This window comes from Mirounga leonina, unplaced genomic scaffold, assembly GCF_011800145.1.
Source record: "Mirounga leonina isolate KUSES-001 unplaced genomic scaffold, KU_Mleo_1.0 Mir_201, whole genome shotgun sequence".
In the NCBI taxonomy this organism is placed as follows: domain Eukaryota; kingdom Metazoa; phylum Chordata; class Mammalia; order Carnivora; family Phocidae; genus Mirounga; species Mirounga leonina.
In genome coordinates, this window is record NW_023270504.1 from 30,488,893 (window position 1) to 30,505,889 (window position 16,997).

The 16,997-nt window shown below is 44.6% G+C and overlaps 1 protein-coding gene across 1 annotated transcript in view; it reads right to left on the reverse strand.

The window, feature by feature from the left end:
* Positions 1 to 16,997, reverse strand: part of CACNA2D4 (calcium voltage-gated channel auxiliary subunit alpha2delta 4) — a 123,895-nt gene that overhangs the window by 44,502 nt on the left and 62,396 nt on the right. Inside the window, exons 23-26 of the mRNA XM_035028532.1 lie at positions 13,727 to 13,820; positions 6,268 to 6,363; positions 4,023 to 4,150; positions 68 to 148 (exon numbers count right to left, since the gene is read on the reverse strand). Coding sequence (XP_034884423.1) covers positions 68 to 148; positions 4,023 to 4,150; positions 6,268 to 6,363; positions 13,727 to 13,820 — 399 coding nt within the window. The remainder of the gene's footprint in view (positions 1 to 67; positions 149 to 4,022; positions 4,151 to 6,267; positions 6,364 to 13,726; positions 13,821 to 16,997) is intronic.

A 16,997-nucleotide genomic window follows, 5' to 3' on the forward strand; every position in this document is an offset into this window, starting at 1 on the left:
TGTGTGCCTTGTTCCTGACCTCGACTCACAACACCCCGACCGCCGTGGTGCAGAGGGCAGCTCCTACCTGCAGCAATGGCTGTCTTCTTGTCCACGGTCACGGCCACAGCTGTGCTGGCTGTCACTACCATGGGCTGGCCTGGACTTTCTGGGGAAACAAAAATTGCCAAGTCACTTTCTCAGCGCCCGGGGAAGAGCCAGTGGTTGGGTGGTGGGTGGGGAGGCTGAGAGCACACTATGAATCCCAGGAGAGGCCAATCCTTGAATAAGTGAGGTGGGGGGGTGGTGTTGGGGAAAGCTGTGGTGGCTCTGTCACTTTCACCCACTGGTTTTTGCAGAGCACCTCCCACATGTCGGGGACTGCCACCTCCCCACGCAGATCTGACCCTGCCAGATAAATACACCAGGGCCCCCGGCGGCCTGGACCATGCAGTGTTGTCTACGTCACTAGGACACTGTGAGTTCCCGCTGTCTCTGGGCAGCAACTGTCTGCTGGCTGTTGCCTCCCTTGAGCTCAGGGACCCTGCTGTGACCTGTCCTCTCAGCGTGGGTTCCACCCAGAAGACTTGAGTTGCGTCAAATGATTCTTTCTAGCAGAAGGACAGGCTGCATTCCAGAACTCGTGGTGGCTGATCCTGGGCTGTCCTTCATCAGTCACATGAGTCAGGGTGACACAGCCCCTCTGGAGGCCTGGTGAGGGCTGCGCCAGGCACAGAAGGCTGGCGGGTGCCTGGCACATCCGAGGTACCCCATAAATCCTGGCCATTGGGGGCCAGCCTGCCGCCACCACCCCATTATCAAGCCACCCTTTCACTGGCTTACAGACAGTGACTGTACTTCTGGGACACTCTGCCCGGCTCTTGAAGGGCAAGGGGCTTGCTTTGAGCTGCTCTGCCTCTCTCTTTTAGGATAATCAGGTCACCATGGGTGCAGAACTTAGGTGGCCATGTCGGCTCGACATGAAAACAGAGCTTTCTGGCTTGGCGGTGGTATGGGCTAGTGCATGACCCTGGGCTTTTCAATCTTTGTCAGTCCAGGGACATGGCTTAACTTTTCGAAGCATTCTTTTTTAAAAGATTTTATTTTTATTTATTTATTCGAGAGAGAGAGCAAGGGGGGGGGCACAAGTTGGGGGGTAAGGGACGGAGAGGGAGAAGCAGGCTCCCCGCAGAGCAGGGAGCCTGACATGGGGCTTGATCCCAGGACCCTGGGATCATGACCTGAGCCGAAGGCAGACGCTCAACCAACTGAGCCACCCAGGTGCCCCTTTTCAAAGCATTCTTGTCTACAGGCCAAGTTCCATCACTAAAATTCCCAAGAAAGGGGCAAAATTTTAATCAAGTGCTGTCTTGTGAGAAGGTCTTTATATCAAATGTCGCTTGAAACATGTCATGAGAAGCTTACGTGGAGATCATCTGTTGTCATGGAACTTAAATTATGCTTTCTCGTATCTATTTTGCGAAGATCATCCATCACACCTTGCTATAATCCAGTATCTCACAGAAATCCAAAATTACTCTGATTCTAGAAACTTAATATGTAGCATTGTCCTTGCTTCTAGGAATTTGCCATGATAAAACCACAATAAACACAGAAGTCAGTTTCCTCCCGCCGCTTCTAGAAACACCTGGAAGCAGGAGGAATAGGCCTGAGGCACCTGGGCATTGGCAAGACTCTGCTTTGTGCTGGCGGATTTCTCAGGCACTGAATGCAAAAGACAGTTCCGTGTGGGCAGAATTCAGCCCGCCAGGCCCCAGGCAAAGGGCAACAGAGTCAGCCCAGAGAGGCAGAGGGAAGCCTCCAATCACCCTGGAGGCGGCTCCTCGGCCTCTTCGGGGTATCCGCCCCCCATGAAAACGAAGCTGTTGTTGTTTTCTTCCTTGGGAGAGAATGAGAGTGTGCAGAGGTGCCCACGTTTCTCCAGGCACAGGCAGGAGCTAAAGCAGCAGGCGAGGGTGTGAAAAGAGAGCAAGCTCCTGCCTCCCTACTCAACCGTCCCCCCTTTTGGGTTGCCAGCTTCCCTCTCTTCTCCTTGCGGCTTAGTTCCCCACCCACCGCCCTCCTACCTCACCGCCACAAAAAGCAACCCCGGCAGCCTTCAGGCAGGGGCCCAGTGACAATGCAGGTAGGAGGGAGCCCTCCTCCTGGGCTGGGGGCAGGGGCCAGGGCTTCACCCCAGAGAACCTCCCCAGGACCCTGTGGGTGGGAGCCCCTCCTGGGGGAGCCCTTGATGCTGCTCTAGAAGGTGACACGAAGAAAGAGCTGCCTCTTTCTGGCTCTGGGGGGCAATGTGGGGAGGAGATCATCACCTTGGCTTTGTGAGCCTCCCTTGTGGGCTTTCACTGGGAATAACAGCACTCACTTCCTCTTCCCCTTCCTGCCTTACACTTAAGGTGTAAGGCTTTGGTGGGCAGAACTTGGGTTTGGCCTGGCTCTATGGCTCCCTAGCTGTGTGATCCTGGGCAAGTCACAGAACCTCTCAGAGCCTCAGATTTTTCCTGTGTAAGAAGAGAAGTAATAACAACACTTACAGGGCTGTGCAGATTAAATGAGTTATAGGCTCTGGAACGTTTTGTAAAACATATTAGCGATGCATTCAGTGGGGGGAACAGGCATAGGATGGAGAGGTGGGCTTAGGCACAGGGTGAAGAAGATGTCAAGAGGGCACAGAGGGGACCTCCTCCTTGCTGCCTGCAGCCCCAGGAGAAGCCCCTGGGAGCCTGGATCTCCCCAGCTATCAGCTCAGGGCACCTTCCCCATCAGGAAGCTGGAGGAGGGTTTTGGTGGAAGCGGAAGCTGGAGGGTTTTGGTGGAAGGGCATCTCGAAGGGAAAATAGAACTCTCCATTCCAGGTAGACTCCCAGCTAGGGTTCTCCATTTGCCCCACTCTCCTCCTTCTCCTCCTTCTCCTCCTTCTCTCTTTCCCCCTCCTTCCTCTCTTCCCCCCTCTTCCTTCTCCTTCTCCTCTCCCTCTTCTTCTCCTTCTTCCCCCATCTCTGCTCACTCTGACCTGGACACAAATATTCCTAGGCCCTCTTGCTCCACTGTGCTGGGGTCAGTTTCCCCCAGAGGTGACCTTGTGGAGGACCTGCTCTGCTGCAAACTCTTGGGGCGCTGGATGTGTCCCTCAACCTCTCTGGGCCAGTCTCTTGATGTGTAAATTAAGAGGGTGAAGCTATGCAACCTCCAAAGTCCTTTTCTGTTCTAAACATTTTGCAATTTTCCTGGTGCTCTGTTAAAGTCACTAAATTTTTCTTTTTGGGGGCTATTTTTCAGAGTGGGGGCTGGGGGTTGGGAGTTGGGTGCCGGCAGCTCTGAAACCCTTCCTGGGCCTTGGACTAGTAGGGATTTGGTGGCTTGGTCCATAGGGCCAATCTTGGCTGCCCTGCTTCCTTACTGCTTGAGCCCCCCTGCCCCTACACCGTGGCCTGCCAGCCAGGAGGTGCCCCATTATTACTGGGAGTTCCTGAGGAGCAGACGGGGAGCTCAATGTTGCAGTTCCTGGGAGACCCTAAGGGGGTGGAGACCAAGCTGCTTTCTTTGGGAAGAAGTGCAGTGGGGGCAGTGAACCTGATAAGTACAGTAGTCCCCCGATGGAATAAAGTCTGTTACTTTCATCTGGGGGAGTTTAAGAAATTTTCAAAGACACTCAGATGTTTAGAAACAGAAGAATCTTAAAGATCAACTCTTCCAATATGCTCCTATTTGAAATTTGGGCTAGAATCCAGCTCTTCTTGACTTCTGGGTCAAATCTCTTTCCTTTGTGCCATGCTGGATTTTTAACTTTGGCTGCTGGCTAGGGGATAAAATGATCTGTCCTATATTCAGGGTAGAGATCAATAGCATGGAAAGGCATGAGCGAGCTTTCTCAAGGTGCTAATGTGTGTCAGGAGGGAAGGTTGGAAGGGAACCCAGAGGCGTCGACATTCTGTTCTGTACCTGCTCCTGTTTTCCAGCAAGAGCTGCAGGAGGAGGCAGCCCTGGCCCCAGCGCGGCCCCAGGAGCACAAGGGTACGGATTACCTGGTCCCTCTGCTGATTGGAGATTGAAGACAAAGCTGCCAGCAGGCTGCTCGGCGGCCTGGCGGTACCACAGAGGGAAGCGGTCCATGGTGAATACACTGGCCTCATCCTCAGGAGTCAGGAACTTTCTGCAAAGAGAAAGATTTGGTACCCCCCCGCCAAGATCTGGGAACATGTTTATCCCTTTCTCTTTTTTTCACACAAGGTCATCTTGGCTGGACCAAGAAGAGAGATTCATCTCTGCTTTGGTAGGGTTGCAGGTAGAAAATATTAGCCCCTAGACTGATTTTACCCCGGACAGTGTTCCCCAGAAATTCCTGCCTTTTCCAGAATCAAATGCTGTTGCATCTGATGACACATTAGTAGTTTGAAGAGGAAGAGAGCCTGTATTGTGTAAGGAGACTTTTTTTGTTGTTGTTGTTAAATGAAAACTCCTTTGCCTGCAGGGTTTATTTCTTTTGGATATACCCTAATTTCTTTTTGTCTGGCTAACTGGCATGTCTGGATGGGGAAATTGCATAGTGAATTCTATCACTGCACTAATAGAAGGGCATAAATTCCTCTAAAACGGTTACTTCAAAAGTCATTGCCTCTAGGGTTTAAAATGCATTATGAGTTATCTTTTTCTTGAGCAGCTTTACCTTGCTAATTATGGTTTTGCATTCCCTGAACACACAGCAGCCAGCAGAAGGGAGTGTTGGTCCAGAAGCAGAGTGGGAGGCAGGGAGAATCTGGTTTGTGGGTTAAAAAAAGACACTGTGGATAACCCACAAGGTGGATAATTGAAGTTTGATTTTAAGAGTGGTTGGTTGGCTTACATACCCAGAAGCTACCTGCCTTGTTGCACAGTTCCTGAGCTCTCCAGTCATGTCATGGTCTAGGTGAAGGGAGCCCTCTGGAGTTGTGCGGCGCCTGTGCGGCCATTTATGGTGGCTGCCTTCATAACCCAGCAGGGTCTCTCTGTATTGAGATTTCCTTCTTCCATTCTTAGAAGCCTTTCAGAGAGGATGCAGGGGACTGCTGAGGATGCTTTACCCCCTTCATACTGCCAGGTGTGGTTCACCCTGTCCAACTTTGGCGAGACAATGACATGGGTATGCGATTTTCTGAGTGGGGGTGGAAGTTTAAGGGGATGAGGAGGTACGAGTGGGGGGCCAGCCGGAGGGGTTATGAATGTGGGGAGGTCAGTTCCCAACACTGTTCAAGGCCTTTGGGTGAATCTACAGTTTACCCACTAGATTTGGTCCATTGAGTCATTTGCTGTGTCTCTAACTGGACCATGGAAAGGGTTAGCGAGGTGGAGGGTTCTCTGTTCACCTTTCTGGGAGTGAGGGGAGGTGGGGAGAGAGAAAAGCAACTTGATTTGTTCTCCTAGAAAGCCTCAGCTTTCCAGCAAGCGTGGATCTGTCAGAATCCTGGAAGAAGCTCATAGATGGCTGAGTGTGCTTGGATTCAGTGAGAGAAGCAGTGAGCAGGTGGGAGGCAAGGACTGTGGGGTGCCCCCTCGGCCATTCTCCTCCAAGTTCCTGCTGGCCTCTGCCTATTTGGGTCTCCTGATTTGTGAGCCACAGGTGGCTCTGCTCTACCAACCCCACCCAGCCCCCTTCTCTGGCTTCCATCCTCCCTTTGCTGCAGTACTCAGTGGGGAGGATACCCTGGCAAGCCGGTCTCCCAGAATCCAGGCTTTGCTGGGAGCAGGGTCTCTCAGCTTCAGCACTATTGACATTTTGGGCCAGGCAATGTTTGTGAGGGTGTTTAATACCATCCCTGGCCTCTGCTCACTAGATGCCAGTAGCAAGCCCCCATCCCCTAGCGGTGACAACTAAAAATGTCTGCACACATTGACAAATGTCCCTTGGGTGGGGACATCCCCAGTTGAGAATTGCTGGCTTAGGGGATGTGTAAATTGTCAACAAAGGAGGGGACACAGTCAAATGATTTAGCTTGTCACATACAGACTGGTCCCAAGGGGGAAAACAACTTCTGGGTTTCCTTTTGTGGAAGTGATTAACCCTTCCAACGTTAGTGTCCCAGCCACTCTCTTGCCTGACTGGCCCTCCTCTCTCGGGGACACCTCCAGGATGCATCTAAACCTGGTGGAAGGGTTACTTTTCTGACCCTCCCAGTCTGCAAACCACAATACTTCCACCCTCCATGCACTCCTGGCCTCTGAGATTCTGCCCATCCACATGCCATGGGAACACCACGCAGGGAGCCCTCTCCTGGGGGGCACAACATGACTCACTTGTCGGAGACCTTCTCGGAGCCCACAAACAAGGTGCTTCTCAGGAGGCCGGCCCGGGTGCCCAGGAAGGCCATGTCCACCACTTGCTCGGACTCACTGTGAGGCAGACAGAGCAGGTGTCATTACCAGGCACTGCAGCGAATAGATCTAGGAAGGGGGCACTGGGAGCCCGGAGAAGACCTGCAGGCCTCTCCTAGTGCCTGGCCTGATCTTCCTGGGGTGGGGGTCGGGGGAAAGGCAGACTGGTTACTCAGGGGGTTGCACACACACGCACTGGCCATCCACTGTGAACATCATGTTTGTTATATCTGGTAGACCCAGCTTCCCTGGGCAGCACCTTCCCTTGTTAATGGGGTCCGCTGGGCCTCTGCCTTTCTGACTTTTTTTTGGCTTCTAATTTGTCCATGCAGGTTTTGGGGGAATTGGCTTTGGAAGACACAGGAATTCAGGAAAAGAGATGTTGTTTTGGGACCTCAGAAACAGGAACTTCTTATGACCGACACTTACAGGACACTTTGCAGTTTTAAAACCCTTTTCACATGTTTACCTTATTATTGAAATGGGAAAGGAGGAGAAGCAGACACGGTCTATATCCACCTATGCGAACCCTGTGGAACTTGCCAAGACTGGAGAAAGAAAATCCATTAGCTAGCTGGAGTGTAACTGATATTTCTCATGGTCTCAAAGCCATATTTCCACGATGATGGCACCAGCATGGGAGTCATTACTTCTTTTTTTAACATTTCAGCTTTTTTGAGATAAAATTGACATGAAATTGTAAGATTTTTAAGTGTTCATCATGGTTATTTGATATATGTATACATTGTGAAAGGGTTCCTCCCATCTAGTTAAATAACACATCCATCATACCAGGTATTTATCTTTTTTGGGGGGGAGTGAGAATATTTAAGTTCTACTCTCAGCTAATTTCGATTATACAGTACAGTGTTATCAATTACAGTCACCATGTTTTATTAGATCCTCAGGCCTTCTTCCTCTTGCAGGTGGAAGAATGTGCTGACCTCTCTTCCCCCAGCAGCCCACAACAATCACTTTCCTTCTGTCTGTTTCTATGAGTTTGACTTAATTTTATTTTATTCTTTTATAGATTCTACATATAAGTGATGCCATGTAGTATTTGTCTTTGTCTGTCCAGCTTGTCTCTCTTAGCATAATGCCCTCCAGGTTCATCTAGGTGGTCACAAATGGCAGGATTTCCTTTCTCATAGCTGAATAATATTTCATTGCGCACGCGTGTGCACGCACGCGCGTGCGCGCACACACACACACACACACCACATCCTCTTTGTCCATGCATCCATTGACAACATGTTGTTTCCCTATCTTGGCTATTGTAAATCATGCTGCAGTGAACATGGGGGTGTAGCTATCTCTTGAAGATAATGGTTTCATTTCCTTTGGATAAATAATCAGAAGTGAGGTCGTTGGACCATATGGAAGTTCTATTTTAAACTTTTTGGGGAACCTCCAAACTGTTGTTCATAGTGGCTGCACCAATTCACATTCCCACCAACAGTGCACAGTCTTCCCTTTTCTCCACATCCTGGCCAACACTTGTTGTCTCTTGTCTTTTGGATAACATTCTAACATGTGAGGTGATGCCTCACTGTGTTTTTGATCTGTGTTTCTCTGATGATTACTGATGTTGAGAACTTTTTCATGCATCTGTTGGCCATTTGTAGGTTTCCTCTAGAAAAATGTCTATTCAATTCCTCTGCCCTTTAAAAAAAAATCAGATTGTTTTGTTCCTATTGAGTTGTGAGGTTTTTTTTTACATATTTTGGATATTAGCTCCTTATCAGATATGATTTGCAAATATTTTCTCCCATTTTGTAGGTCGCCTTTTCATTTTGTTCTTTTTCTTGCTTAATTGCTATGGCTCGGACTTTCACTACTATGTGGAATAACAGTGGTGAGAGTGGACATCCTTACTTTGTTCCTGATCTTAGAGGAAGAGCTTTCAGCTTTTCATTGTTTCACCATTGAATATGACATCAGGTGTGGGCTTGTTACATATGGCTTTTATTTAATTACTTCTAACTTTATTAATATTCATGCCCCTAGCCCAATTTGCTACAGGTTATTACCGAATTTCTCTCAGTACTTAGATCAGTGGTTTTAGTGAGTGTATGAGGTAGGCAAGACACAAAGCATCGCCAAGGGGAAGTATTTTTTTTTTTAATTAAGGCTTAGCTGTGTGGGTATTGGGGTTTCTCCAATGGGATTCTGTGAAGAAGGCTGTACTATGCGACATTCAACTGATAGCACCTGGAGCTGGATTATAGCACTTGATCTACAGTCTGGAAAACCACTGAGAAAAGGGTCTGGAAATGTAGACAGGGTCTGCCTGCCCCCCTCTGATGTTGTAGAAACAAGAATTTCTGGGTTTGGGGCCTAAGTGACTGTTTCTCTAAAAAGCTTCCTGATGCAATTTTTAATTTTTAATTTTTAAAGATTTTATTTATTTGACAAAGAGAGGCACAGCGAGAGAGGGAACACAAGCAGGGGGAGTGGGAGAGGGAGAAGCGGGCTTCCCGCTGAGCAGGGGGCCCGATGTGGGGCTCGATCCCAGGACCCCGAGATCATGAAAGCAGACGCTTAACGACTGAGCCACCCAGGCGCCCCAATGCAATTTTTAAAAGAAGATCTATTTATTTATCTGAGAAGAGAGAGAGAGAGAGAATGAGAACGAGCAGGAGAGAGAGTCTTAAGCAAACCCTGAACTGAGCACAGAGCCAGACGCAGGGCTCAATCTCATGACCCTGAGATCACGACCTGAGCCGAAACCAAGAGTTGGACACTTAACCAACTGCACCACCCAGGCACCTCTGATGCAATTCTTTATTCAAAAGTAGTAGAGAAGATGACTGAAAAGGTTTTTTTCTCCTCAGTGTCATTATGAACACAGGATTTAAACACATTATGTTTTAATCCATTGTAGTTGTCATTACTTTTGCTGCTCTAATTGTCCCACCTTTAACCAGTGAGACCACTTCAGGTTGGTTCTGGGGTCCCCCTGGCACAACGTCATGATAGTCTTTAGTAAATTCTTCCTTCTTATTATGACAAGATGCTCCTGGCTCATTTTGTACAATTCCTGCCCCTGTCCTGAAATCAGACATTTTCCAAGGGTTGCTGATTCATTTTAATGAGGACGTCTTAATATGCACACTGAAAGTCCACAATCCTGCTCTGGAGTGCTCATTGAGGTTGGTCTTTTCTGTGGACAGGGTCAGGATATTCTTTTTGTTTCTTTCAGAGAAAATACGTCATGAGTTCATTGATATTTCCAATTCATATTCAGCAGTACATCTTTGATTTAAAAAATTTGCATCTCTTTTTTCGTTTGCTGAAAACCTTGGTTCCTAATGACATTAACATAATACTATTTGCTCTATCCATCTATATAGTTTGAGAATAACAGTGCCAATATTGTTTCTAGCAATGTGGTTATGGAACACAGTTTTTTGATTTATTTATTGTTTATGGTTCTGTGTTTTCAAGTCCCTTGAAAGAATTCACCTACGTTGTTATGTCATGAACTTGATACACAACTGTTTATTTGTTTCATTTGCTTTCAAATTTTTAGAGCTTATTTTTAAAAATCTAATCTTGTTTTATAATGATATAAAACATTTACATGGTTCTAAAGTCAAATATGCAAAATAAAGCATATTCATAAGCCTGTCTCTGTCTCCATCCCTGTTCTTTCACTCTGCCTAAAGTAATCTTTTTTGTTTTCTTGTTTATTGTTCCATTAAAAAATATATGTGCACATATGTATATACATACATGCATCTATGTTTATATATGTGTAAGTAACTATGAAAATACATTTGTATCTCCTCTTTTTAAATAAATAGTGGGGTATTATATACACTTTTCTCCATTGGTGAGACCATTCCATTGCAGTATATAGATTTCTCATTTTTTGTAGTTACATAGTATTCCATTATGTGGATCTACCATGGTTTATTTAACTAGGCTCCTACTGATGGATTTAGGTTATTTTCTGTCTTTTACTGTTATAAATGGAGCTGTAACAAAAAACTCATGTATGTATCTTTCTTATTTTTACTGGTATATCTCTGGGATACATTCCTAGAAGTGGTATTGCTGAGTCAGAGTGTAAATGCATATGTAATTTGTTAGATACTATTAAATTCTCCTCCATAGCCTTTGAAACATTTTGTATACCCACTGACAATATACACAAGCCTGATTCCCCACAGCTTTGCCAGCCATGCATGGCAATAAACTTAGACGGTTATCAATCTGATGAGTGACATACATAATCTTGGTAGAGTTTTAATTTGCATTCCTTTTATTGAGCTAGACTGATCATTTTTTCATATACATAAGGACTAGTTGTATGTGTTCTCTGAACTATCCATATTTCTTGGTCCTTTTTCCTATAAAGTGGCTGAGTTTTTACTTCTCTATTTTTGAAATTCTTCATTTATCATGGATATATAATGTAGGAATAGTAAGCTTTTATTTGTTATATAAGTTACAAATATTTTTCTGGTTTGTCATTTCTCTTTTCACTTTGCTCATGTTTTTATTTTGCCAAATAAACATTTTTTTTAAGATTTTATTTTTATTTATTTGAGAGAGAGAATGAGATAGAGAGAGCATGAGAGGGGGGAGGGTCAGAGAGAGAAGCAGACTCCCTGCTGAGCAGGGAGCCCGACGTAGGACTCGATCCCGGGACTCCAGGATCATGACCCGAGCCAAAGGCAGTCGCTTAACCAACTGAGCCACCCAGGTGCCCCCAAATAAACATTTTTATGCTGCTAAATTTGTCAGTCATTCTCTTATTGCTTCTAAATTTTGAGTCATCATTGGGAAAGGTTTCCTAATTCCTAGATTTTAGAGCAATTGGCTCATGGTTTCTTTTTAGTACTTATATAGTTTTATTTTTTTACATTTAAATCTCTGAGTCATTTGGACTTTATCCAGATGTATGGTGTGAGGAAATAATACAATTTTATCATTCTCCATATGGCTCTCAAACTAGTTATTAAAGAGTCCATTTCCCCCTAGTCTGACTTGATGTCTTTCCGCATGCATTTAGATGAATTTCTGGATTTTCTATTCTGTCCCCTTGGTCTGCCTTTCTATTCATGTGTCAATACTACACTTTATAAATTATAGAGATTTTGTCATATGTTTTAATATGTTGGTAGGACAACACTTCCTTTGTTGCTTTTCTTTTTCAGGGATTTCTTGACTATTCTTCCAAATAAACTTTATAATCCATTTATCTGGATCCAGAGAAATACTGATGATATTTTTATTGGGATTAATTTAGGATTAATGTCTTTGTGATGTTGGTTCTTCCTACCCCAAAACACTGAATATCTCCCCATTTGTTCAAGTCAACTCTTGTGTCTTCCAAGAGTATTTTATAATTCTTCTTAATTAAGTTTTAGGACATATCTTGTCTTATACCTAGGGGTTTCATTACATTTTATTTTTTGCCCTCTTGAATATTTTTACATGATATTTTTCATCTAGTTTTTTTTGCATAAAGGATGTTAATTTTTGAATACTCATATTATATCCTGCTACTTCACTAAATTCTCTTATTGTTTATAGTAGTTTTCCTATAAATTCTTTCAGGGCTTTCAGATATACAATCTTATCACCTTCTTAAACAGAGATAATTTGCTTCACCCTTTCCACTTCTCATTGCTTCTAGGTGCATTCTCTTGTCTGGCTGCACTGATTGATACCTTCCAACCTTGTTAAAGAGTAGTAGGAATATGGGAATGCCTGTCTTAGTCCTGTCTTTAGTTGAGAGAACCTCTAGCCCCATTCAGATGTTGACTTTCAGGCTTAGGTCAATTTTTTTTTGAAGATTTTTATTTTTAAGTAATCTCTACACCCAATGTGGGGCTCAAATTTACAACCCTGAGATCAAGACTTGCATGCTATACCAACTGAACCAGCGAGGCACCCCTGGTCAATTTTAATTGTATTGATTAAAAACACGCATGGATATTAATATTTGTTCAAATGTCTTTTCTGCATCTATGGGCGTGATTGTATTATTTTCCCCCTTAGCTTTATTAATATGCCATTTTATATTAATTCTCCAGGTCTTCTTTTCTAATATACACCTTGGTTAAGAATATTTGTTCTTCAGTGTTTCTCAACATTAAAAATGTCTCTGGCTAATCTCTGAACTTGGAAAGATGAAGATCATGCCCTTTCTCTCCAAACCAGTGATCCAATCCCCTAGACCCCAGAACCAGGCTGCCTGGTTTTGATTCCAGCTTCGCCTCTTATGAGACATACGACCTTGGGCAAGTTGCTTATCTCACTCTGCCTTGGTTTCCTCATCTGTTAAATGGGGATAACAATAGTATCTATATTGTAAGGTGGTTATGAGGCTCACTAGGTTAATGTACACCAAGTACTCAGAACAGTGCTTGGCCTGCTGTATTCTTTTTTTGCTCTCTAGTTTTTATTTAATTTTGTAGAGGTAATACATTCACATGGTTCAAAATTGTACCAAAAATTTATACAGTGAAAAGTGTCCTTCCATCCCTGTTTCAGTTACTCATTTTTCTAATGAGAAGCAACCAATGAGAACTCTTTCCTATTTGGCCTTTCATAGATGTTTTATATATACACGTACAGATATGCCATGGTTTGCCTCCATTTTATAGAAATAGTATCACATTGTGCACAGCATTCTGCATCTTGCTTTTTTAAATAGGTGATTGTTTCATATAAAATTCTGTTGTTTTCATTAGGATAGCATTAATTAACTTGAGTGTCTAGGGGAGGTTTGACATCTTCATGATGCTAATGTTGAATCTTCCTATTCAGGAACAAGATGTAGTCCGCTGTATTCTTGACCTCATTAGTTTCTAGCACCCTCCCAACACGCATGTGCGCTCATACACACACACACACACACACATGCACATGCACACACGCCATTCATTTCTTCTTTCTACCTGTCCAAAAAACATGATAGCACTAGGTAAATATAGTTGTCTTGTCTTGACCTTACTTGCTGGAAACCAGGTCCTGATCTACGTGAACTACTTTTACCAGGGCTCTTGGTGAAGGGGCTCACACAGCTCCAGTCCAGACTCAGGTGTTCTTGGAATGGGGCTGCTGCAGTGTGGGTGGGGGATCTGGACTCCTGCCCCGGAGACCTGCACTTTGTGTTTTTCCAGGGGGGAGAGCAGCAGCTTGTGTGCAGTGTGGAAGCTGTACCAAGTGCCTGCTTGACCGGGCCGTGTAGAGGTAGTTCTCACTTCCCCAACGGCTTCCCACTGTCATCATGTTCGTCTTGGACCCGGTTGTCTCCTGAGCTGCCAGCCAGGGAGTGGGAGGGACCCTGACTCAGCCAAGGGAATCCTGGGGCTGGAGCCCCCTCCCCTCTCAGGACCCTCAGCCCCGCCCCGGACATACGTACGCAGAGGCGTTGAGAGCCAGCGCTGTCCAGTAGGCTTCCATGGGGGCTGTCACCACCGCGTCAAGCAGTACCTCCCGCACCAGCTCCTCGTCGCCTGGAGGCAAAATAAAAGACCAAACCACTTATTTCCTCCATGATGATGAACACAGCTCATCTGCCCTTGCGAGGAACCCTGAACTTAGGGAATGGGCTGTGCCTCATAAACACGGGTCTGGGACTCGTAAAACCATCTATGTGAGCTTGAGGAAGTCGTGTTGCTTCTCTCAGCCTTCACATCTTCAATTCCAAACAATATGTGACTAGGTCTAAGTGATTTCTAAGGCTCTTCCCAGTTCCGGTATTCTGTGAGATTAGAACCCCTCAGTGACATCAGCCCTTGCCCTGAGCCCCGGCCACCTCTCCTCTCTGCTGCCATCTGTCTGCAACTTGATCACCACCCTCCCAACACACTGGCCTTTGCCAGGTCTGTGAATTTGAATTTGCCTCAGAGCTTATGTGCTCTGGATGCTTCCCCCTTACTCTTTGCATGGGTGGCTCCTGGTCTGGGTGCTTCCCCCCTACTCTTTTCATGGGTGGCTCTTGGTCTGGATGCTTCCCCCCTACTGTTTGCATGGGTAGCTCTTTTCCCTCTCTCTCTCTTTTTTTTTTTAGTTTTAAATTTTATTATGTTATGTTAGTCACCATACAATACATCATTAGTTTTTGTTGTAGTGATCCATGATCCATTGTTTTCATATAACACCCAGTGCTCCATGTAGTACGTTCCCTCCTTAATACCCATCACCGGGCTAACCCATCCTCCCTCCCCCCTCCGCTCTAAAACCCTGTTTGTTTCTCAGGTCCATAGTCTCTCATGGTTCATCTCTCCCTCCAATTCCCCCCGCCCATTTTTCCTTTCCTTCTCCTAATGTCCTCCATGTTATTCCTTATGTTCCACAAATAAGTGAAACCATATGATAATTGACTTTCTGTGCTTGACTTATTTCACTTAGCATAATCTCCTCCAGTCCCATCCATGTTGATGTAAAAGTTGGGTATTCATCTTTTCTGATGGCTGAGTAATATTCCATTGTATATATGGACCACATCTTCTTTATCCATTCATCTGTTGAAGGGCATCTCGGCTCTTTCCACAGTTTGGCTATTGGCGGACATTGCTGCTATGAACATTGGGGTGCATATGGCCCTTCTTTTCACTACATCTGTGTCTTTGGGGTAAATACCCAGGAGTGCAATTGCTGGATCATAGGGTAGCTCTATTTTTAAATTTTTGAGGAACCTCCACACTGTTTTCCAAAGTGGCTGTACCAACTTGCATTCCCACCAACAGTGTAAGAGGGTGCCCCTTTCTCCACAACCTCTCCAACATTTGTTGTTTCTTTCCCTGTCCATTTTTGCCATTCTAACTGGTGTAAGGTGGTATCTCAGTGTGGTTTTGATTTGGATTTCCCTGATGGCTAATGACGATGAACATTTTTTCATGTGTCTGTTAGCCATTTGTATGTCTTCTTCAGAGAAGTGTCTGTTCATCTCTTCTGCCCACTTTTTGACTTGATTATTTGTTTTTTGGGTGTTGAGTTTGAGAAGTTCTTTATAGATGTTGGATACCAGCCCTTTATCTGTAGTGTCATTTGCAAATATCTTCTCCCATTCTGTGGGTTGCCTCTTTGTTTTGTTGACTGTTTCCTTTGCTGTGCAGAAGCTTTTGAAGTCCCAAAAGTTCATTTTTGCTTTTGTTTCACTAGCTTTTAGAGATGTATCTTGAAAGAAGTTGCTGTGGCCGATGTCAAAGAGGTTACTGCCTATGTTCTCCTCTAGGATTTTGATGGATTCCTGTCTCATATTGAGGTCTTTCATCCACTTTGAGTTTATCTTTGTGAATGGTGTTAGAGAATAGTCGAGTTTCATTCTTCAGCATGTGGCTGTCCAATTTTCCCAGCACTATTTATTGAAGAGACTGTCTTTTTTCCATTGCATGTTTTTTCCTGCTTTGTCAAAGATTATTTGACCATAGAGTTGAGGGTCCATATCTGGGTTCTCTATTCTGTTCCATTGGTCTATATGTCTGTTTTTGTGCCAGTACTATGCTGTCTTGATGATCACAGCTTTGTAATATAGCTTGAAATCGGGCAACGTGATGCCCCCAGCTTTGTTTTTCTTTTTCAACATCTCCTTGGCGATTCAGGATCTTTTCTGATTCCATACAAATTTTAGGATTGTTTGTTCCAGCACTTTGAAAAATGTCATTGGAATTTTGATTGGGATGGCATTGAAGGTATAGATTGCTCTGGGTAGCATAAACATTTTAACAATGTTTATTCTTCCATCTTTTTGTGTCTTCTTTCAATTTCTTTCATGAGTGTTTTGTAGTTCCTAGAGTATAGATCCTTTACCTCTTTGGTTAGGTTTATTCCGAGGTATCTTATGGTTTTGGTGCTATTGTAAATGGAATCATTTCTTTAATTTCTCTTTCCACAGTTGCGTTGTTAGTGTATAAGAAAGCAACTGATTTCTGTGCATTGATTTTGTATCCTGCCACATTACTGGATGAGTTCTAGTAATTTGGGGGTGGAGTCTTTTGGGTTTTCCACATAAAGTATCATGTCGTCTGCGAAAAGAGAGAGTTTGACTTCTTCTTTGCCAATTTGAATACCTTTTATTTCTTTTTGTTGTCTGATTGCTGTTGCTAGGACTTCTAGTACTATGTTGAACAACAGTGGTGAGAGTGGGCACCCTTGACGTGTTCCTGATCTTAAGGGAAAGGCTCTCAGCTTTTCCCCACTGAGGATGATATTTGCTGTGGGTTTTTCCTAGATGGATTTTATGAGCTTGAGGAATGTTCCCTCTATCCCTATACTCTGGAGAGTTTTAATCAGGAAAGGATGTTGTATTTTGTCAAATGCTTTTTCTGCATCAATTGAGAGGACCATATGGTTCTTCTCCCTCCTCTTATTAATGTGTTCTATCACATTGATTGATTTGTGAATGTTGAACCACCCTTGCATCCTGGGGATAAATCCCACTTGATCGTGGTGGATGATCCTTTTAATGTATTGTTGGATCCTATTAGCTAGGATTTTGTTGAGGATTTTGGAATCCATATTCATCAGAGATATCAGTCTGAAATTCTCCTTTTTGATGGGGTTTTTGCCTGGTTTGGGGATTAAGGTAATGCTGGCCTCATAGAATGAGTTTGGAAGTTTTCCTTCTGTTTCTATTTTTTGAAACAGCTTCAGTAGAATAGGTATTATTTCTTCTTTGAATGTTTGGT